General features: G+C 36.0%; 1 protein-coding gene across 1 annotated transcript; it reads right to left on the reverse strand.

Annotated features, from left to right (window-relative positions):
• Positions 1-7,404: 7,404 nt before the first annotated feature.
• On the reverse strand, positions 7,405-10,066 carry LOC145122421 (uncharacterized). Its single transcript, XM_079058025.1, has 3 exons — positions 9,596-10,066; positions 7,496-9,517; positions 7,405-7,419 (listed from the first exon to the last, which is right to left on the reverse strand). Exons 1-3 carry the CDS (start codon positions 10,064-10,066, stop codon positions 7,405-7,407), a joined length of 2,508 nt encoding a protein of 835 aa, XP_078914151.1.
• Between the last annotated feature and the right edge of the window lie 13,460 nt (positions 10,067-23,526).

Below are 23,526 nucleotides of genomic sequence, written 5' to 3' on the forward strand. Positions count from 1 at the left end.
TTGAGCTTCCATATTTTGATATATATCTGTTGTGTTCAAAAAAAATGTTAAAAATAAAAGTATAGCGTTAGTGAAGGTTAGTTAGAAATATTTTATATGTTTGTAAATGTTTGCAATTTTTGTTTCAAGTTGAGTCTATATATATACACTTTGGGGTTTTGCTGTGCAAAAAAAGATTGAAAAAAAAAGAAAGAAAGAAAAGAAAACCAGAACCAAGCATTTTAGTTTGAATAACTTTTGTGTTTTTGTTAATAATACAATTTTAATTTGAAATGACATATTCAAATAATGTCATGATTTTTAAGTTGAACATAATCCAAAAAGATTTTTGTCTTATCTAAACGTTTTGAGTCATGTTAGATAAGTTGTAGATGTTATTAATGTTTGTATATAGTTGTATTGTATTTATCGAGTTGTAATAATTATCTTTGTTGTGCTCTTAAAGTCTAAAAGACCCAAGTCACCAATCCAAAAACATCCCTACCCTACCCTTAGCCGAACATTACAACCTGAAAGTCCTTTTGATTGATATTTAAGTAGTCACTAAGTAGAGGTAGATCAAGCCTATGGTAAAGCGATATCTTTAAATCGACCTTGAGTGTAAACACGTCACCACTTCAAAGAAAGAAATGTGACCTCATCCTAACACTTGTTGCTATATCTTGATCAGGTGGTATTGATTGGTGTTATTTAATTCTGTTATGGTTCCATGTGAAAACTAGTTTATAATTCATATCTTTAGTTTTCAAAAACATCAAAGAAGTTTTCTAGCACGCTAGTCAATTACATTTGGATCTTTCTCGGGACGAGAAAGAGATAAGTTGAGGAGGTTTGATCGGTATATTTTACATCACGCTTAATATACTATAATTTATGTAAAATAACCGATTTTATCTAAGAATTGTGCTACTTTGACATGTACTTGAATTATGTTTGTAGGTGGTAAATATGATGAAAATGGTACAAAAAGATGCAAAAAGAAGTTCAAGGAATTACACGAAGAGAAATCAAGATTGAAAACAAAAGAATTGAAGATGTTCGGGTTTGGAAAGACGAGAAAACAAAATAAAAAAATGAAAAATTGTATTTTTAAAATAATTATAATTTAATTAAAATGATTTATTTAGGAAATAATAATTTTATTATTTTCTAAATAATTTAATTTAATTAAATGTATTTTTAATAAAATCAAAATAAAAATAATATATAAAAATCATGTTTTTTAAAATAAAAATAAAAAGAATTTAAATTAATTAATGAGGTTTAATTAAAATAAATTAGTGGGAAATAATTAATTATTTTCTAATTAATTTATAGTAATTAAATTGAATTTATTTAATTTAAATTAATTTAAAAAAAATAAAAAAGAAAAGAAAAGGCCCCAGCCAAGCCAAGCCAAGCCGAAGCCGAGCTCAGCCGGAGCCAGCCGAGCCAATCTAAAAGCTTAATATTCCTAGATCCAAATAATTCCATCTTTTTAATTCTTTTGAATTCTTTTTCATAAGATTTAGATTGGATCTTAGATCCAATCTAAAAGCTTAATATTCCTAGCTTTATTTCATTCTTTTTGGTATTTAATTTTCCAAAAATTCACTATAAATACCACCTCAAAATCACCATTTCAAACACACCTCTTACATTCTTACACACCTCTTACATTCTTACACACCCTCTTACACACTCATACACTCTTACATACTTCATATACCTCTTATACCAACCTATTTTCATACCACCACTTTCTTTAGGAAATTTCTATATTTTTTTGGAAGAATTTTAGTCTTCCAAATTCTTTTCTTTTTCCAAAGAATTCAAGCCATCAAAGATTCAAGACTTTTCAAGATTCAAGATCAAGACATCAAGAATTCAAGAATACAAATATGAGTTTGTATAAGTCTACAATGTGCGGCTAAATCCTCTCGTGATCGCAACCGGGAGTAGGTTTTAATTCTTACTTATTGTATTACTTTTGGGTGTGAACATTTGAATTTGTTGAATATTATTTGTGGATTTTTTTTATGTTTTTTAACATTATAAAATCGTTACACTTATTTTATTCATTTATCAATTAATTGTCCCAAGTTTAAAACAATTTTAAGTGATCTCCCCACCGTGCCAAATCATCCAATAGCGGTGTGTAGGACGGAGGGTGCGGTTACACTTATTTTCTATTTTTGACTTAGACTTTAATTGAATCGGCTATGAAAAATTAATAACACTCATTTCTAATTCATATAATTATTAATTCTGAAACCGGAAGCGATCATTTTTTTTAATTGAATTAAAATAATATTTTTTTTGTTTGTCATCATATTTATAAATCTCAAATTAATCATCATTTCTTTATCGTTAAATCAAAATAGTAACTAAACTATTAACCATAAGCTCCTCTGGATCCGACCCTTACTTACCACTCGCTAGATTAGTGGAAATAAGGTTTTATTTTTGACGCGACAACGACCGTTCGTCAAATTTTGGCGCCGTTGCCGGGGAGTTATTGCGCTTAATATTTAGTTATTTATTTTGATTTTTATTTTAAAATAAATTAAAAAAAATTAAAAAAAAAATTGATAAAAATTTCACATTTTCTTTCTAGTTGTCTATTTGATATTTTTTTTTTCATTTTTAGTATAATTTTCGAATATATATATATACAATTAAAAAAAATTCACATTGTTTTTTTATTTTTAAGTATAATTTCGAAAATATATATAAAAAAATATAAAAAAAAAATTGTTTATTTGATTTTTTTTATAACTTCGAAAATATATAAAAAAATATAAAAAAATACATATAAAAAAATTAATTCACTGTTTTTTTATTTGTTTTTAATTTTCGAAAATAAATAATAAACACATATATAAAAAATTATAAAAAAAGATTTATAGAAAAAAAAAATTGTTCATTTTAAAAAGGGGTTTATTTATTTTTTTTTTAGTTTAAGAATTTTTTTCTCTTTGGTCTTTCTTAAAAATTAAAAAAAAAATTATTTGATTCTTATAGTCTTTATTTACAATTGTTAAATTCCTTTTACGCGTTTGTATGTTTTTGTTGTGCATGCATACTCGTTATTCGAGACGATCCTCTCCATTGCTTTTTAATTTAGAAATCGAAAGAGCGGCAAGAAGAAATCGTGTTACTCACCGCGCCTTAATTTTTGAAGAAGCCAACAAAACCGACGACAAGATGACAGACCGAAAAACCATGGGAGATTTTGCACGACCCTCACTTGACGGGACCAAATCATGCATTAAACGACCTGAAGTAGGAGCTACAACTTTTGAGATCAAGATGCATGTGATCCAAATGGTGCAAAATAGTGCGCAATTCGATGGCTCACCCGATAGTGACCCCAATACACACATCACTAGTTTCTTGGACATTTGTGACATGTTCAAGATGGATGGAGTAACTGAAGATGCAATCCGACTACGCCTCTTTCCTTTCTCTCTACGAGGTCGTGCCAAGAGGTGGTTCTCAACATTACCCGCTGAATCCATCACCACTTGGGAAGACTTGGCTGACAAATTCCTAACCAAGTACTTTCCACCATCAAAGACAAACATGATGATCAATGAAATCCTTTCAATTCAAGCTGAAGATGGCGAATCGCTATACGAAGCATGGGAAAGATACCGAGAGCTACTCCAAAGATGCCCACATCATGAGCTACCTATGTGGAGGCAGGTCCAAACATTCTTCAATAGTTTGGACATTCATACACAACAATCACTCCATGCAGCTGCCGGAGGTTCCATAAGGAACAAAACACCAGAAGAGACTTATGAATCATAGATGAAATGGCAATGAATGGCAATCCCGCTCATTCGGTCCAATATCGTGGCAACAAAAACAAACAACTTAGATTTGAGAGTGTACATCAAACCGATGAAGTGCTGACTGAAGTCCTTTCCCAAATGCGGAAACTGACAACTGAAATCAGTCAACTTAAACAAAACCCTCAATCTAATGTTCAAACTGTTTGCACTTTATGTGAAGGACCACACAAGACTAAAGACTGCAGAAAATGGAACATGTTCGCTCAAGACAATGATAAAGTTGAAGAAGTCTTTTATTCTTCCGGTGATCAGGCTGACTTGATTGAAGAAAGGCGAAATATAGACCACAACAACAACACAATCAATTCAACAACCAAAGCAACAATGACCGATGGAGGAACAACAACAATTCAAGTTCAAATTGGCGGAACAACAACAACAACTTCAACCCAAACTAGCAAGGCAACAAGGTCAGCAACAACAATTCGGGCCAATCCAGTCAAAATCAACATCATGGGCCAGTTTCTTCTCAAGCAAATCATGGAAAGACAAGTGAACCATACCATGATAAGCAAATGGAACAATTGATGAACATGATGAAGGAAAGTCTCAAGCAAAATGAAATTAACTCCAAATCAATTTCAATACTTGAGAAGCAATTGGGACAAATAGCAGAGCAAATAAATCGGCGACCACCTGGCAACCTTCCGGGCACCACGCAAGTAAATCCTCAACACTCAAGAGCTTCAACTAGCAACACCACCACCACCAACACCAACAACAACGCACATCTAAATGAGGTAACTATTCTGCGTAGTGGTAAATCATATGATAATCAAGTGCATAAGCCTACACCAAACTCGTTAAAAAATCCTGATGAGGTTTTAGTGGAGGATTATGTATCTTCTGATAATGAAAGTGAAAAGACTCTTAAAACACCAATTGAACCAGAACATAAATTGAAAGGAAAATTGCATGAGTCAGAACTGTCTAAAGTTGGGGAAGGACATGTGGAGACAAATACCACCCCTTACCCAACAGCTTTGAAAAACACAGAAAAACAAGTTTTTAAAAAAAATGATGATATTTGGGAAACTTTTCGACAAGTCAAAATTAACATCCCACTTATCGATGCCATTAAGCAAATTCCGGCTTATGCTAAATTCCTCAAAGATTTATGTACTCAAAAGAGACGTCACCGAATTCCAACAAAATCAAACGGTACAGCACATGTTAGTGCCGCTTTGACAGGAATACTTCCACCCAAATTAAAAGATCCTGGAGCACCCTTAATTACAATTGAAATTGGAAACATAAAAATCAAAAAGGCACTTCTTGATCTTGGAGCAAGTATCAATGTCCTTCCTGGTAGTTTATATGATAAATATGACCTTGGCCCATTACAACCAACTAACATTAGTGTGTCCATGGCCGATTTGTCACTTAAATTACCACGGGGGATGTTGTCTGATGTCATAGTCAAGGTGGAAGATTTTTATTACCCAGTTGACTTCATAGTTATGGACTCTGAAAAACACTTCAAGGACAAACAACAAAATGTCATTCTCGGTCGTCCCTTTTTAGCAACTATAAATGCTCAAATTAGTTGTCGAGATGGTGCAATTGATGTGACTTTTGGCAACCGCAAGTTGAGACTACAAGCCTTTGGACCCAACGCTAACTCTCCAGATCATAATGATTGCTTTATGATAGATATCATCGGGGATTGTGTTCACGAGCATACCGCAAATATGCTCCTGGACATAACCAATGATTTGGAGGATGTTTTTTGTGACAGTGACAGATCTCAATCAATTGAAGATCAAAAAGAGTTTCTGAATGCTATCCATGGTCGCACGTCAACTTGGTCAAATAATTTTGATGATCTCCCAGATTCAATTGATTCAAAGATAAAGCCATCCTTGGAAGAACCACCAGCATTGGAATTGAAGTTGTTACCGAAGCATTTGAAATATGCCTTTTTGGGTGAAAATCAAACGCTTCCGGTGATCATTGCATCAGATATGACAGAGGAACAAGAACAAGCATTACTGAAGGTGCTTAACACATACAAAGCCGCAGTTGGATGGACAATTGCCGATCTTAAGGGAATAAGCCCAGCAGTTTGCATGCATAGAATCATTACCGAACCGTCGACAAAACCATCAAGAGAGACGCAAAGAAGATCGAACCCTAATATGAGGGAAGTCGTGAAGAAAGAAGTGTTAAAGTGGTTAGATGCCGGAATCATCTACCCAATCTCTGACAGTGTATGGGTTAGCCCAACGCAAACCGTTCCAAAGAAAGCTGGCGTCACGATCGTAGAAACTTCAAGTGGTGAAAAGATAACCACTCGGCCGGTAACCGGGTGGCGGGTTTGTATTGATTATCGCAAATTAAATACTGCCACTTTAAAAGACCATTTTCCTTTACCATTCATTGACCAAATAATAGAGAAATTATCAGGTCAAAAGTTTTATTGTTTTCTGGATGGGTATTCTGGATACAATCAAATACCTATACATCCTGAAGACCAAGCCAAGACTACTTTTACATGTCCCTATGGTACTTTCGCATTCCGACGAATGCCATTCGGATTATGTAATGCCCCTGCCACTTTTCAAAGATTAATGACTAGTATTTTTTCAGACATGGTCGGGGAGTCCTTGGAAATTTTTATGGATGATTTCTCTATTTTTGGATCAACATTTGACACATGTCTCCAACAATTGGTAAAAGTTTTGAAACGTTGCACGGAGACAAACTTGGTTTTAAGTTGGGAGAAAAGTCATTTCATGGTTAAAGAAGGAGTTGTACTTGGGCATGTTGTTTCTGAAAGAGGATTTGAAGTTGACCATGCCAAAGTACAACTCATTTCCTTACTACCACCTCCCACAAATGTCAAAGGCGTGAGATCTTTTCTTGGACATGCAGGTTTTTATAGACGATTCATCAAAAATTTTAGTGCGATTTCAAAACCTTTATGCAATTTGCTCTCTAAAGACGCACCATTTTCTTTTGATGAATCGTGTATGAAATCCTTTCAAAATCTAAAGGGACAACTTTCCCAAGCACCAATATTGCGATCACCTGATTGGTCACAACCTTTTGAAATCATGTGTGACGCAAGTGATTATGCGGTTGGTGCTGTATTGAGGCAACGGGTGAATAAAAAGCCCGTTGTAATCTCTTATGCTAGCAAAACTTTTTCCGATATACAATTGAATTACACAACAACAGAAAAAGAGTTGTTAGCAGTTGTCTTTGCTTTAGACAAATTTCGCTCATATGTTTGGGGGTCAAAAGTCGTTGTTTTTACGGACCATAGTGCTTTGCGTCATCTCATGCAAAAGAAAGATGCAAAACCGAGGCTTATTAGATGGATATTGCTACTACAAGAATTTAACTTAGAAATTCAGGATAAGAAAGGCAATTTTTCTGAGTCAAATTCCTTTCTTATCCTGAATTTCTAAGTCAAATTCTTGTAGTAGCAATATCCATCTAATAAGCCTCGGTTTTGCATCTTTCTTTTGCATGAGATGACGCAAAGCACTATGGTCCGTAAAAACAACGACTTTTGACCCCCAAACATATGAGCGAAATTTGTCTAAAGCAAAGACAACTGCTAACAACTCTTTTTCTGTTGTTGTGTAATTCAATTGTATATCGGAAAAAGTTTTGCTAGCATAAGAGATTACAACGGGCTTTTTATTCACCCGTTGCCCCAATACAGCACCAACCGCATAATCACTTGCGTCACACATGATTTCAAAAGGTTGTGACCAATCAGGTGATCGCAATATTGGTGCTTGGGAAAGTTGTCCCTTTAGATTTTGAAAGGATTTCATACACGATTCATCAAAAGAAAATGGTGCGTCTTTAGAGAGCAAATTGCATAAAGGTTTTGAAATCGCACTAAAATTTTTGATGAATCGTCTATAAAAACCTACATGTCCAAGAAAAGATCTCACGCCTTTGACATTTGTGGGAGGTGGTAGTAAGGAAATGAGTTGTACTTTGGCATGGTCAACTTCAAATCCTCTTTCAGAAACAACATGCCCAAGTACAACTCCTTCTTTAACCATGAAATGACTTTTCTCCCAACTTAAAACCAAGTTTGTCTCCGTGCAACGTTTCAAAACTTTTACCAATTGTTGGAGACATGTGTCAAATGTTGATCCAAAAATAGAGAAATCATCCATAAAAATTTCCAAGGACTCCCCGACCATGTCTGAAAAAATACTAGTCATTAATCTTTGAAAAGTGGCAGGGGCATTACATAATCCGAATGGCATTCGTCGGAATGCGAAAGTACCATAGGGACATGTAAAAGTAGTCTTGGCTTGGTCTTCAGGATGTATAGGTATTTGATTGTATCCAGAATACCCATCCAGAAAACAATAAAACTTTTGACCTGATAATTTCTCTATTATTTGGTCAATGAATGGTAAAGGAAAATGGTCTTTTAAAGTGGCAGTATTTAATTTGCGATAATCAATACAAACCCGCCACCCGGTTACCGGCCGAGTGGTTATCTTTTCACCACTTGAAGTTTCTACGATCGTGACGCCAGCTTTCTTTGGAACGGTTTGCGTTGGGATAACCCATACACTGTCAGAGATTGGGTAGATGATTCCGGCATCTAACCACTTTAACACTTCTTTCTTCACGACTTCCCTCATATTAGGGTTCGATCTTCTTTGCGTCTCTCTTGATGGTTTTGTCGACGGTTCGGTAATGATTCTATGCATGCAAACTGCTGGGCTTATTCCCTTAAGATCGGCAATTGTCCATCCAACTGCGGCTTTGTATGTGTTAAGCACCTTCAGTAATGCTTGTTCTTGTTCCTCTGTCAAATCTGATGCAATGATCACCGGAAGCGTTTGATTTTCTCCCAAAAAGGCATATTTCAAATGCTTCGGTAACAACTTCAATTCCAATGCTGGTGGTTCTTCCAATGATGGCTTTATCTTTGAATCAATTGAATCTGGGAGATCATCAAAATTATTTGACCAAGTTGACGTGCGACCATGGATAGCATTCAGAAACTCTTTTTGATCTTCAATTGATTGAGATCTGTCATTGTCACAAAAAACATCCTCCAAATCATTGGTTATGTCTAGGAGCATATTTGCGGTATGCTCGTGAACACAATCCCCGATGGTATCTATCATAAAGCAATCATTATGATCTGGAGAGTTAGCGTTGGGTCCAAAGGGTTGTGGTCTCAACTTGCGGTTGCCAAAATTCACGTCAATTGCACCATCTCGACAACTAATTTGAGCATTTATAGTTGCTAAAAAGGGACGACCGAGAATGACATTTTGTTGTTTGTCCTTGAAGTGTTTTTCAGAGTCCATAACTATGAAGTCAACTGGGTAATAAAAATCTTCCACCTTGACTATGACATCAGGCAACATCCCCCGTGGTAATTTAAGTGACAAATCGGCCATGGACACAGTAATGTTAGTTGGTTGCAATGGGTCAAGGTCATATTTATCATATAAACTACCAGGAAGGACATTGATACTTGCTCCAAGATCAAGAAGTGCCTTTTTGATTTTTATGTTTCCAATTTCAATTGTAATTAAGGGTGCTCCAGGATCTTTTAATTTGGGTGGAAGTATTCTTGTCAAAGCGGCACTAACATGTGCTGTACCGTTTGATTTTGTTGGAATTCGGTGACGTCTCTTTTGAGTACATAAATCTTTGAGGAATTTAGCATAAGCCGGAATTTGCTTAATGGCATCGATAAGTGGGATGTTAATTTTGACTTGTCGAAAAGTTTCCCAAATATCATCATTTTTTTAAAAAACTTGTTTTGCTGTGTTTTTTAAAGCTGTTGGGTAAGGGGTGGTATTTGTCTCCACATGTCCTTCCCCAACTTTAGACAGTTCCGACTCATGCAATTTTCCTTTCAATTTATGTTCTGGTTCAATTGGTGTTTTAAGAGTCTTTTCACTTTCATTATCAGAAGATACATAATCCTCCACTAAAACCTCATCAGGATTTTTTAACGAGTTTGGTGTAGGCTTATGCACTTGATTATCATATGATTTACCACTACGCAGAATAGTTACCTCATTTAGATGTGCGTTGTTGTTGGTGTTGGTGGTGGTGGTGTTGCTAGTTGAAGCTCTTGAGTGTTGAGGATTTACTTGCGTGGTGCCCGGAAGGTTGCCAGGTGGTCGCCGATTTATTTGCTCTGCTATTTGTCCAAATTGCTTCTCAAGTATTGAAATTGATTTGGAGTTAATTTCATTTTGCTTGAGACTTTCCTTCATCATGTTCATCAATTGTTCCATTTGCTTATCATGGTATGGTTCACTTGTCTTTCCATGATTTGCTTGAGAAGAAACTGGCCCATGATGTTGATTTTGACTGGATTGGCCCGAATTGTTGTTGCTGACCTTGTTGCCTTGCCAGTTTGGGTTGAAGTTGTTGTTGTTGTTCCGCCAATTTGAACTTGAATTGTTGTTGTTCCTCCATCGGTCATTGTTGCTTTGGTTGTTGAATTGATTGTGTTGTTGTTGTGGTCTATATTTCGCCTTTCTTCATTCAAGTCAGCCTGATCACCGGAAGAATAAAAGACTTCTTCAACTTTATCATTGTCTTGAGCGAACATGTTCCCTTTTCTGCAGTCTTTAGTCTTGTGTGGTCCTTCACATAAAGTGCAAACAGTTTGAACATTAGATTGAGGGTTTTGTTTAAGTTGACTGATTTCAGTTGTCAGTTTCCGCATTTGGGAAAGGACTTCAGTCAGCACTTCATCGGTTTGATGTACACTCTCAAATCTAAGTTGTTTGTTTTTGTTGCCACGATATTGGACCGAATGAGCGGGATTGCCATTCATTGCCATTTCATCTATGAGTTCATAAGTCTCTTCTGGTGTTTTGTTCCTTATGGAACCTCCGGCAGCTGCATGGAGTGATTGTTGTGTATGAATGTCCAAATTATTGAAGAATGTTTGGACCTGCCTCCACATAGGTAGCTCATGATGTGGGCATCTTTGGAGTAGCTCTCGGTATCTTTCCCATGCTTCGTATAGCGATTCGCCATCTTCAGCTTGAAATGAAAGGATTTCATTGATCATCATGTTTGTCTTTGATGGTGGAAAGTACTTGGTTAGGAATTTGTCAGCCAAGTCTTCCCAAGTGGTGATGGATTCAGCGGGTAAGGTTGAGAACCACCTCTTGGCACGACCTCGTAGAGAGAAAGGAAAGAGGCGTAGTCGGATTGCATCTTCAGTTACTCCATCCATCTTGAACATGTCACAAATGTCCAAGAAACTAGTGATGTGTGTATTGGGGTCACTATCGGGTGAGCCATCGAATTGCGCACTATTTTGCACCATTTGGATCACATGCATCTTGATCTCAAAAGTTGTAGCTCCTACTTCAGGTCGTTTAATGCATGATTTGGTCCAGTCAAATGAGGGTCGTGCAAAATCTCCCATGGTTTTTCTGTCTGTCATCTTGTCGTCGGTTTTGTTGGCTTCTTCAAAAATTAAGGCGCGGTGAGTAACACGATTTCTTCTTGCCGCTCTTTCGATTTCTGAATTAAAAAGCAATGGAGAGGATCGTCTCGAATAACGAGTATGCATGCACAACAAAAACATACAAACGCGTAAAAGGAATTTAACAATTATAAATAAAGACTATAAGAATCAAATAATTTTTTTTTTAATTTTTAAGAAAGACCAAAGAGAAAAAATTCTTAAACTAAAAAAAAATAAACCCCTTTTTAAAATGAACAATTTTTTTTTCTATAAATTTTTTTTTATAATTTTTTATATATGTGTTTTTTATTTATTTTCGAAAATTAAAAACAAATAAGAAAAACAGTGAATTAATTTTTTTATATGTATTTTTTTATATATTTTCGAAGTTATAAAAAAAATCAAATAAACAATTTTTTTTTTATATTTTTTTATATATATTTTCGAAATTATACTTAAAAATCAAAAAAAAATGTGAATTTTTTTTATTGTATATATATATTCGAAAATTATACTAAAAATGAAAAAAAAAATATCAAATAAACAACTACAAAGAAAATGTGAAATTTTTATCAATTTTTTTTTATTTTATTTTAAAATAAAAATCAAAAAAAATAACTAAATATTAAGCGCAATAACTCCCCGGCAACGGCGCCAAAATTTGACGAACGGTCGTTGTCGCGTCAAAAATAAAACCTTATTTCCACTAATTTAGCGAGTGGTAAGTAACGGTCGGATCCAGAGGAGCTTATGGTTAATAGTTTAGTTACTATTTTGATTTAACGATAAAGAAATGATGATTAATTTGAGATTTATAAATATGATGACAAACAAAAAAAATATTATTTTAATTCAATTAAAAAAATGATCGCTTCCGGTTTCAGAATTAATAATTATATGAATTAGAAATGAGTGTTATTAATTTTTCATAGCCGATTCAATTAAAGTCTAAGTCAAAAATAGAAAATAAGTGTAACCGCACCCTCCGTCCTACACACCGCTATTGGATGATTTGGCACGGTGGGGAGATCACTTAAAAAATTGTTTAAACTTGGGACAGTTAATTGATAAATGAATAAAATAAGTGTAACGATTTTATAATGTTAAAAACATAAAAAAATCCACAAATAATATTCAACAAATTCAAATGTTCACACCCAAAAATAATACAATAAGTAAGAATTAAAACCTACTCCCGGTTGCGATCACGAGAGGATTTAGCCGCACATTGTAGACTTATACAAACTTATATTTGTATTCTTGAATTCTTGATGTCTTGATCTTGAATCTTGAAAAGTCTTGAATCTTTGATGGCTTGAATTCTTTGGAAAAAGAAAAGAATTTGGAAGACTAAAATTCTTCCAAAAAAATATAGAAATTTCCTAAAGAAAGTGGTGGTATGAAAATAGGTTGGTATAAGAGGTATATGAAGTATGTAAGAGTGTATGAGTGTGTAAGAGGGTGTGTAAGAATGTAAGAGGTGTGTAAGAATGTAAGAGGTGTGTTTGAAATGGTGATTTTGAGGTGGTATTTATAGTGAATTTTTGGAAAATTAAATACCAAAAAGAATGAAATAAAGCTAGGAATATTAAGCTTTTAGATTGGATCTAAGATCCAATCTAAATCTTATGAAAAAGAATTCAAAAGAATTAAAAAGATGGAATTATTTGGATCTAGGAATATTAAGCTTTTAGATTGGCTCGGCTGGCTCCGGCTGAGCTCGGCTTCGGCTTGGCTTGGCTTGGCTGGGGCCTTTTCTTTTCTTTTTCATTTTTTTTTAAATTAATTTAAATTAAATAAATTCAATTTAATTACTATAAATTAATTAGAAAATAATTAATTATTTCCCACTAATTTATTTTAATTAAACCTCATTACTTAATTTAAATTCTTTTTATTTTTATTTTAAAAAACATGATTTTTATATATTATTTTTATTTTGATTTTATTAAAAATACATTTAATTAAATTAAATTATTTAGAAAATAATAAAATTATTATTTCCTAAATAAATCATTTTAATTAAATTATAATTATTTTAAAAATACAATTTTTCATTTTTTTATTTTGTTTTCTCGTCTTTCCAAACCCGAACATCTTCAATTCTTTTGTTTTCAATCTTGATTTCTGATGGCATGTCGACAGCATTTAGATGGTCTATATTTCCAAGTGGGGGGAGAGTCGACACTTTGTGATGGAAGAGTATGGAGTCATTCGATCTTTTGATTGACAACTTGAGTTGGAGGTTATTTGTAGTGACATACAAGCTTTAGAGTTTTGAGTTGGTTATGTTAGCTATGTTGTTTTCCTTCCGAATAAGCATAGATGTAGATTGCACAGGTACTTCCTAGGACTTTAAGGTGTTTCTTGATATATATATAATTCAAGGATATTAAGGGACACAGGTTAAGGATCTTCATGAAGATCTCATTGTCTATTCTTGTTTGACAGGGTTTGGGCTATTCAAGTCACAATTTGAAAGTTTGTTAGAGATAGTTAGAGTTCATGAGTTCAGCTTATGTCTTATGCTGGTTTGACCTGCTATTGTGGAAGGTTGACGGATCGGGTTGATCGTGAGAGTCATTAGAGGTTGACGGATCGGGTTGAGCTCGAGAGTCATTAGCAGTTGACAGACCAGGTTGAGCCCAAGAGTCATTAGCGGTTGACGGATCACATAGAGCCTGAGAGTCATTAGTAGTTGATGAATCGTGTTGAGCCTAAGATTCGTTAGGGGTTCTGGGATCGGGGTAAGGCTGAAGATCTCTAGGAAACATTGGATCTGTAGTGTCCTCTTCGGAAGCTGGTTTGTAGGTAAGTTGAGAAGATGATTTCTAAAATTAGAAGTATTAGTTGAATCTTAGATCGATGACTTCGTAGTATTGGTAAGTTCTCTCTCTAGGACTAGGTTTGCACTGTAGTGCTCTAAGATGCATTGTGTCGGGTTGAGGAAAATTGGTGGTTAGTAGGAATAGAAGTTTATCTCAGGTATAGTTGTGTATAGGTTTGGAGAACCCATGTTAATTGTGCGAGTGACGTACCCGAATGGACTTTCAAAGGCATATTTTGAGGATAAAATCTAATTCAAGGGGGATAACTATAACACCTGATTTCCAGATTTGAGTTTTTGGTAAGATTGTGGCACGGCCTAAGGTTAGTCGCAACACTATGGCTTAATGACAGTAGCGACTTGACAAGTATTGGTTACGACACGACGTAGCTACATACAAAAACCTTAATTCTCGACCTTTAGGTCATATTTAAAGGCACTAACCTCTAGAGTTTGCCTCATTAGGTAACCTCCATACTCGGAAACCCTCTCCCACCCTTAACCCTAACCTTCATTTCAATTTCAAGCCTTATCTTCCATTTGTGTGAAGCTTGAAGGTGGTGAAGTTGTTCGTTGGTGCTTAAAGGTGTTATATAAGTTCAGATCCAATCAATATTCTTCATTCTTTTCATCTCCTGGACCTTGAAAGGTATAAAGTCTCAACCTTTATGCTCTTATCTCACTAGATCTAGGTTAGGGATGACTTTGTGGTAATTTTCATCCCAAAACCCTGTGTTCTTGGAGTTTGCTGAACTCCAAAGATGCTTAGTGTCATATTAAGCATTTGGACCTTTCATGTTAGAGAAAAAGGGCTTCCATATACTTTCCCTGAGTCCATGCATAAATTATAGCCTTTTAGATAGATTACTGGACTTATGGAGATTCATATATGAAGTTATGAGTCGTGATCTGTAAGGATTAAGCACTTAAGGAAAAGTGGGTTCAGACGAAAATTATAGCACAAGAAAAGAGCAAACGCGACTATTTTGTCTCGTGAGGGTTCAGGGCGCAATGAGTCGTTCGTTATGGTGTGTTGACTATTTACTATTTTAGGCTGAGGTTTGACCTCTGTTTGGTTTAGGCTGTGCGTGTAGCTGATTCTCCGAGGCTTCTAATAGGGTTGTTTTACCTCTTGGATTCTAGTGAATTTTCTCACTATACTATATGTTGCGGTATATGTCCCTTGATTGCTAGGATGTAGATGTATTGTAGTATGCTAATTAGGCAAGTAGGCTAGCTTAGTCTTTTACATGTTGATTGTTTTATTGTTAGATAGTATGATATGTTGTGACATCCCCAAATTCACGGCCAGAAAAGACCGGTTTAATTTATGCTTTTGAAATAATTTCAGATTAATCATTTGATTAAAAGTGTTGCGGAATTTGTTCCTAGAAAAAAAAACATGATAAATATGTTATCAAATCATTTCCGAAGAAATGTATTTTATTCACTTAAACCATTGGGATGTCATTGTCAATACAAAAACATAAGCATAAACAAAACTTACATTCATTTACACTAGTGATCTACTTCTCTTTTAATCTCTCAGTGTAAAGTAACTTCGTATAGATACCTGTGATACAATTAAACTAAGTGGGTCAGGCTTGTGAGCCTGGTGAGCATATAGAGTTTTCAACCCACAATAAATAATAAACTTATTAAGTTCTCAATCAACAATAAATTTATTAATTTCATCAACCAAAATAACCCTAATTACCCATTCCCATTATCCTCACTTTACGTCCCTAAAACAACAATCACAAGGGACCTAGCCTAAGGATTTTCACTAGGGATGATAGCATTGCTTTCCTCAGCAATTTATGTCAAACAAGACATCCTAACATAAAACAACCAACAAGTTGACAGCATTGCTTCCCTCTGCAATATATGTCAAATAAGACAAACACCGGGGTGACAACATTGCTTTCCTTTAGCAATTTATGTCAAATAGGCACGAAGTCACATCGTCGCCATGTGCTAAGTTCATAGCTCTTATTTATCGACAGTATTTCCCACAGGTGTCCCCCCCCCCCCGCAATACATGTCAATGGGTTTTCCATACAGCTGATGAACATACTAAGGGGTTTCCCCAGCCATACATGCCCTAAAGGCACTCATGAGGGGAATAGAGTACTGCGAATGAACACTCAAGTCTATTAACACCTACAGGTTGCGAGTCTGCTAGTGTTCCACAGACCGTCTAGAACAGTCCATGGTTGTCATCCATACTCTGCTGAATGATAGGGGTCAACGTTTGGGTAAGGGCTTTTCTCATATTGCACCACTCACGCCAACGTTTGGGTAAGGGCTTTTCTCATATTTCACCACTCACTCTCAACTCATGATCTATATCACTGATCATCTCATCTATCCAACTCACCTTTCATCACACACCCACTATTTAACTCATGATCTATATCACTAACTCATGAAGCTCGTCCGATCACTTCATAAAAGAACGAAGACTCCAAAGCTCTTCCAAATAAAAGTATAGGGAAAATACTGATAAAGTACTCCCGTACGCTCCCGTACCCCGACACGTAATAGTGTCAAAAAGAAGAACTAACGGATGAACACATAGTTCAAAAACACCAAATGAACATATAGTTCGAGAACCCCTTATGAACATATAGTTCAAACATAACTACCGATTACAAGTCTGCTAACGTTCCACTGGACTATCTAAAATAGACTGTGGCCGTTGTCTATACTCTGCTAGATGACTAGATCATCTTAAACATCGGTACCTCACATCAATTTTATTTCATCACACATCATCTAATTCATCTACCCATGTTTTACCCAACATATTTGTAGATAAAAATACATATACAGTTTAAAACTTGTATAAAACATCTATTCAACAGTCACCTTAATTAAACAATTAATATAATTACACATAGCACGTATTTTAAGGAAAATACCTCATATATATGTGTAAGGTGAAAGTGACTATACACTTACATGATTTAACGATAACCGGGCAGCACTTCGTTGCCTAAAACGATCGTTTCTAATAAAACCGGGAGTTTTATTGAGAAACCGGGCTCTGCGAGGGTCGGGCTTCAAAACCGAAAAAATAAATTTCCCGGGCTTCTCGGGCACTCCGGGACGTGTTCCAGGCGTTGGAAATGATCTCGGGGCATCGGGGGAGGTCAAAATGCTAAAAATATGAGTTTAGGGGTGAAAAAGGGCAAAATCCCAAAATTACCCGGGAAGTCTCGCATGCCCTCCTATTTATAGGGTGGTCCGAAGGTCGGCTTAAAATAGGAGTCATCAGGCGAGGACACGCTGCAGCAGGGCGAAGGCGCGCAGCACATGGCTCGCATGTGCGTGGGTCTCGATGGCAGCCTCCAATTGGACTGCGGTCTAGTCCGAGGCTTCGGACGTGGCTTCCTTCTGCGAGACTCGGACACGAGGAAAAAGACACGCGTCGGACTTCTAGTGGACCCCTTCGGATGACTCAGCAGCTCGGATGACTCATCCAAATTCCGGACACATGGCATGCTCTAAGCGAAGGTGATGTGGCCGAAGCCACCTATGCGAAATTTCTCGGTTTTCGCGCCAAAACTTCTAAAATCCATAACTTTCACATACGAGCTCCGTTTTTTACGTTCTTTATATGCACGCGTAGGTAAAATTACACTCTACAACTTTCGTTTAGACTTCGTCAGCTAATTTTGACTTTAATTTTTAAATTATTATTTTTAACAGACCGGGACAGGAAATCCGTTAAAAATTCATAACTTCTTCATCCGACGTCCGTTTTCGTCAGACTTTTTACCGTTGTGCTACTAATGATGAGACCTTCGATTCTCGTTTAGGTCGTGTCGGCTAAAAATCGCTCGGTCTAAAATTTGAGTTTTTAGCTGTCTACTACTAAACTGAAACTTCGAAAAATCATAACTTCCTCATACGAAGTCAGATTTGGGCGTTCTTTTTATACCTACTATCGGTTTAACTAACACTACGAGTTTCGTTTAGATCACTAAGGCCAAAAATTAGTTTATCAAAAACTCACTTTTTACGACATTCGGCACCGTGCCGGTTTTGTCGCGAAACTTCGACAGGTCATAACTTCTTCGTTATAACTCGGATTTCGGCATTCTTTATGTATCCGTAATCCTTGTCACGCCCACTACAAGTTTCTTAATAGATATCGGCTTTATCTAATATTTAATTTTGACGCTCATTTTTATTCTTAATTATTTAAACCCTAATAATTAAGCATAAAACACATAATTTTCACATAATATTCACATAATTCCTTTTCATTTTTTCTAAATGAGTTACAAAGGTTAACCTAGACTATTATGTCAATATTAATTCCTAGGCTAGAAACACGGGCGTTACAATTCTCTCCCCCTTAGAATGATTCTGTCCCCGGAATCACACATCAGCAAACAAATACGGGTAGCGACTCATCATGTCACTCTCCGTTTCCCAGGTGAGATTTGGCCCATTCGTATGTTTCCAACGCACAAGCACTAAATCGACCATTTTTACATCACAACTTCTTAGTCTTACGGTCAACGATTGCCTCAGGTTCTTCAATCAACCTCTTGTTTTCATCCAGCCTTAATTTAGAAATGGGAATTATGTCGGGCACATCTCCCGTAAATTTTCTCAAATAACACACATAAAAGGTATTATGAATACCCTCCAGTTATTCCGGTAATTCTAGCTCGTAAGCTTGATTCCCGATCCTCTGAAGAACTTAAAATGGTCCAATAAACCTTGGACTCAACTTTTTTTTTCCTTTTACCAAATCTTATAAGTCTCTTCCACGGCGAGACTTTAAGTAAAACTGAATCTCCAACTTCGAATGATATCGGTTATCTTTTCTTGTCAGCATAGCTCCCTTGAGCAGCTAACATCTTTTCCCTAATCACTTTCAACTTTTCAGCAGTCTGATGGACTATTTCAAGTCCCATAAACTGCTTTTCCCAGCTTCCAGTCAACATGACGGCATTCGACACTTTTCTCCATACAAAGCATGATAAGGTGTCATCTTGATGCTTGAGTGGAAACTATTATTATAGGAAAATTCAATTAAAGGTAAATGTTTACCTCAGTTACCTTAGAATTCCAGGGTACATGCCCTCAACATATCCTCCAACGTTTGAATTGTTCGTTCGCTTTAACCATCGGTTTGCGGATGGTAAGCTGTATTTAAACACAATTTGGTACCCAATTCCGCTTATAGACTCCTCCAAAACCTTGAGGTAAAACGGCTGTCACGATCGGATACAATCGTTAACGAAACACCGTGAAGCCTCACAATTTCCTTCACGTAAGAATTCGCAAGTTTATCCATAGACCATTTCTCGTTGGCTGCTATGAAATGCGCACTCTTAGTGAAGCGATCAACGACCACCCAAATCATGTCGTGACCGTTCCTTGTTCTGGGCAGTTTAGTCACAAAATCCATAGTGATACCTTCCCATTTACCCATGGGTACAGGTAAAGGTTCTAAACTCCCATACGATTTCTGATGTTGTGCCTTAACCCTAGCACATGTTACACACTCGGCCACATACTTAGCAACATCGAGCTTCATCGTCGGCCATCAGTAATAGGGTTTTAGATCTCTATACATTTTTATACTGCCGGGATGAATCGAGTACATGGTCTTGTGAGCTTCTTCCATCATAAGATCTCTTACTCCTCCCATCTTAGGTACCCAAATCCTACCTTTGAATACCTTCAGTCTTTGACCGTTTGTATCAAACACCAACGTTTTATCCCAAACGTTCCTCCTTTCAGTCATTTTTCTCTAAAGCTTCCTCCTGAGCTTTCTTTTATACTTCCCACAACTGTAGAGACAACTTCAATTCTCAACGCTCTTGGCCTTTTCTTTTTAAGATTCACCTTCCGACTGAGAGCATTAGCAACAACATTTGCTTTACTAGGGTGGTAAAGTATCTCACAGTCGTAGTCCTTGAGTAACTCTAGCCAGCATCGTTGCCTCATGTTCAATTCCTTCTGATTAAAGAGATATTGAAGACTCTTATAATCAGTAAAAAGTTTGCATTTAGTACCATAAAGATAGTGCCTCCCTATCTTTAAGGCGAATACTACCACTGCCAACTCCAGATCATGAGTGGGGTAGTTCTTTTCATGCTCTATTAATTGCCTCAATGCATACGCTATCACTTTATCCCTTTGGGTCAGAACACAACCTAACCCAACCTCTTTAATAACGAACGCGATACTTCTATTGATCGCTTTGATCATCCTTTACTTCAATTCGGCTTAAGTCAACTGCTACATCGAACTTGGTTCTCTGAACCACGTAATAAACTCATCGTAGTCAGACTCAATTTGATATGACCACTAGGGTCGGAATAACAATCATCTTCTTAGTCATTACCGAAACGATGGTAACGACAGACTAGAATAAGACGTAATCAATTACTAGTTCCTTGGTAACCTTGTGACTTTCCCTGATCCAAGTGTGTGTCCTGTGCTTCCAGTAGTATAGATCTCTACTACTATTCACACCTACTCATACTCGTCCCAAGTACTGTCTCGCAGTCCCCAAGTCCTAAAATCACAAAACAATTTAACACATACGAATGTGTCTAGTTAATCATAGAATTTTCCTAGACTCTACTAGGACTTCTTCCATGCGTATCTTCAATTATCAATTCTACTTCAACTTGGTTGGTGATGGAAATTCCAGACGATTGAACAACTTCAAGAATTATACCAACCATTCCATCATCCTGCCAATCGAAGGTGTACTTCAGACGTACCGTACCCCTCTAAACGTTCCGTTATTTTATTAGACATATTCTAAAGGCTAGATACCACTCTTATGATATCTTCTGATAGGTATCATTCACTATCATAAGCTTTTCATTTCCTCCATCTACTCAATTCTCTACAAGTCTTCACCATAATGTTATGTACACCCAAACAGACGTTTGGCGAGAATTTAAGATAGGAAAGCTTTATTTACGATAAACGTATAAATCTCCTTATCACTTCGAAATGTTTACATGTTAGTTCTAATCTCGTAATCATACGCTTAGAATCCTACACACATAAGGTTTCCAGATCCGGTCGACAACAGACCATAGATCCGAACAAATAATAGCATATAAGGCATCCTTATAGCTATAACATAAAATATTTAGCACATAAAACATTTTAGGCATCTTTCCTAAAATAAACTTGTGCTCGTGTCTAAAATATAGCAGACACTCATCTCACAATCATCACTTAGCATTCTAAGTTTAAGTCTAGAAATCCTACAAATTCCTAGTTCGCTTAAACTAATGCTCTGATACCAACTGTGACATCCCCAAATTCACGGCCAGAAAAGACCGGTTTAATTTATGCTTTTGAAATAATTTCAGAGTAATCATTTGATTAAAAGTGTTGCGGAATTTGTTCCCAGAAAAAAAAACATGATAAATATGTTATCAAATCATTTCCGAAGAAATGTATTTTATTCACTTAAACCATTGGGATGTCATTGTCAATACAAAAACATAAGCATAAACAAAACTTACATTCATTTACACTAGTGATCTACTTCTCTTTTAATCTCTCAGTGTAAAGTAACTTCGTATCGATACCTGTGATACAATTAAACTAAGTGGGTCAGGCTTGTGAGCCTGGTGAGCATATAGAGTTTTCAACCCACAATAAATAATAAACTTATTAAGTTCTCAATCAACAATAAATTTATTAATTTCATCAACCAAAATAACCCTAATTACCCATTCCCATTATCCTCACTTTACGTCCCTAAAACAACAATCACAAGGGACCTAGCCTAAGGATTTTCACTAGGGATGATAGCATTGCTTTCCTCAGCAATTTATGTCAAACAAGACATCCTAACATAAAACAACCAACAAGGTGACAACATTGCTTCCCTCTGCAATATATGTCAAATAAGACAAACACCGGGGTGACAACATTGCTTTCCTTCAGCAATTTATGTCAAATAGGCACGAAGTCACATCGTCGCCATGTGCTAAGTTCATAGCTCTTATTTATCGACAGTATTTCCCACGGGTGTTCCCCCCCCCCCCCCTGCAATACATGTCAATGGGTTTTCCATACAGCTGATGAACATACTGTTGGATATAGTGTCTAAGTCCATAACTTTATTTGGTATGTACTTGACCCGACCCGGCATGGTCCATTTGGGTTGCATGGCATTGCAATACTTGGATAGACTAAATGAGAGAATAAGACACTTATGATTATTAATATATTATAAGTTCTAATATATTAATAATAGTATTATTTAAGTAGTATTGATCAAGTATTAATCTAGTATTAATTTGGTGATCAAAGTGAGACTAATTAAATATATATGGTTGATTATGACAATCATCAATTCTTTTATGGTGGATTAATGATCCATGGTTTATGGGTTATGGATGTAACCAAATGGAGCTCCATGGATAGTTCATGGGAGTTACAAATCCATGGGTCATGGGAAATCAAGAGTCATGACAATTAAGGGCATTCATGTGTAAACCCTAATTGTGACAACACTATAAAAGGAACCCTATGGCTAGCAAAAAGTGGACCTAGTAGAGCTAGTAGACCTAGTGGACATAGTGTTACTAGAGAGGGCATAACCACTTTTGAGTGCTAGAAGTATTCTCCCAAGTTATTCTAAGTCTTGTGGTGTTGTGTGAAGCATTTGAGGCACAACATTTGGGGTGCTAGGCTCACAAAGTCTTGAAGGAATCCAAGCAACAACAAGGTATGTATTTCTACTAGTTTTATGTTTTATGTAATCCCCATGCCATGCTAGTTAGGAAATAACCTTGAAAAAGAAATTTGCATGTATATAGAGAAAACATAGATTCAAGGTTATTAGGGTTGCATGTACACTTAGGAAGTGTTAGAATGCTCAAAACCCAACAGTGGTATCAGAGCCTAGGATTGTTTTCTGTATACTTGATGCAAAACTGCTTAAAAATCGAAAATTCTGCATTCTGACGACTGGACTCGCCGAGTCCATGGGGAGGACTCGCCGAGTCCATGAACAAATTCATTCTACTCGCCGAGTAGAATAGTGCACTCGGCGAGTAGGAGCGTGCTGGGCAGTTTTTTCGAGTTTTGTTGCTGGAAATGGATTAAGATCATTATCCCAATCTGTTTTGGACTTGTAAAATCTGTTTTTCAAAATGATAATGATTATGTTAACCCATTTTACATGACTTTTATCAATTTTCAAGTATTGTATATGTTTATATGATTTCTTGAAATTGCTTGACATGAATTTGTGTTCTTATGAGTTTTTAGAAGATCATAGGAATTATGTGTAACCACCATGTGTGTTTAATTCATGATCTTAATGGCTATGATGGTGTCCATAACTTGTCCTCAAGTTATGGATAACCAAAAGTCACTTCCTTTAATTGTGATTAAAGAACTAAAGAGGTTTC

This window comes from Lactuca virosa, chromosome 6 (assembly GCF_052849685.1).
Source record: "Lactuca virosa cultivar CGN04683 chromosome 6, Lactuca_virosa_CGN04683_v6, whole genome shotgun sequence".
Lineage (NCBI taxonomy): Eukaryota > Viridiplantae > Streptophyta > Magnoliopsida > Asterales > Asteraceae > Lactuca > Lactuca virosa.

Excerpts from the sequence above, each read along its gene's own strand:
- LOC145122421 (XM_079058025.1), bottom strand. The coding sequence starts at position 10,066 with ATGATGAAGGAAAGTCTCAAGCAAAATGAAATTAACTCCAAATCAATT. Across the intron at positions 9,518-9,595 it reads TAAAAAACACAGCAAAACAA|CAAATTCCGGCTTATGCTAA; the intron begins GTTTTTTAAAAA and ends GATGCCATTAAG.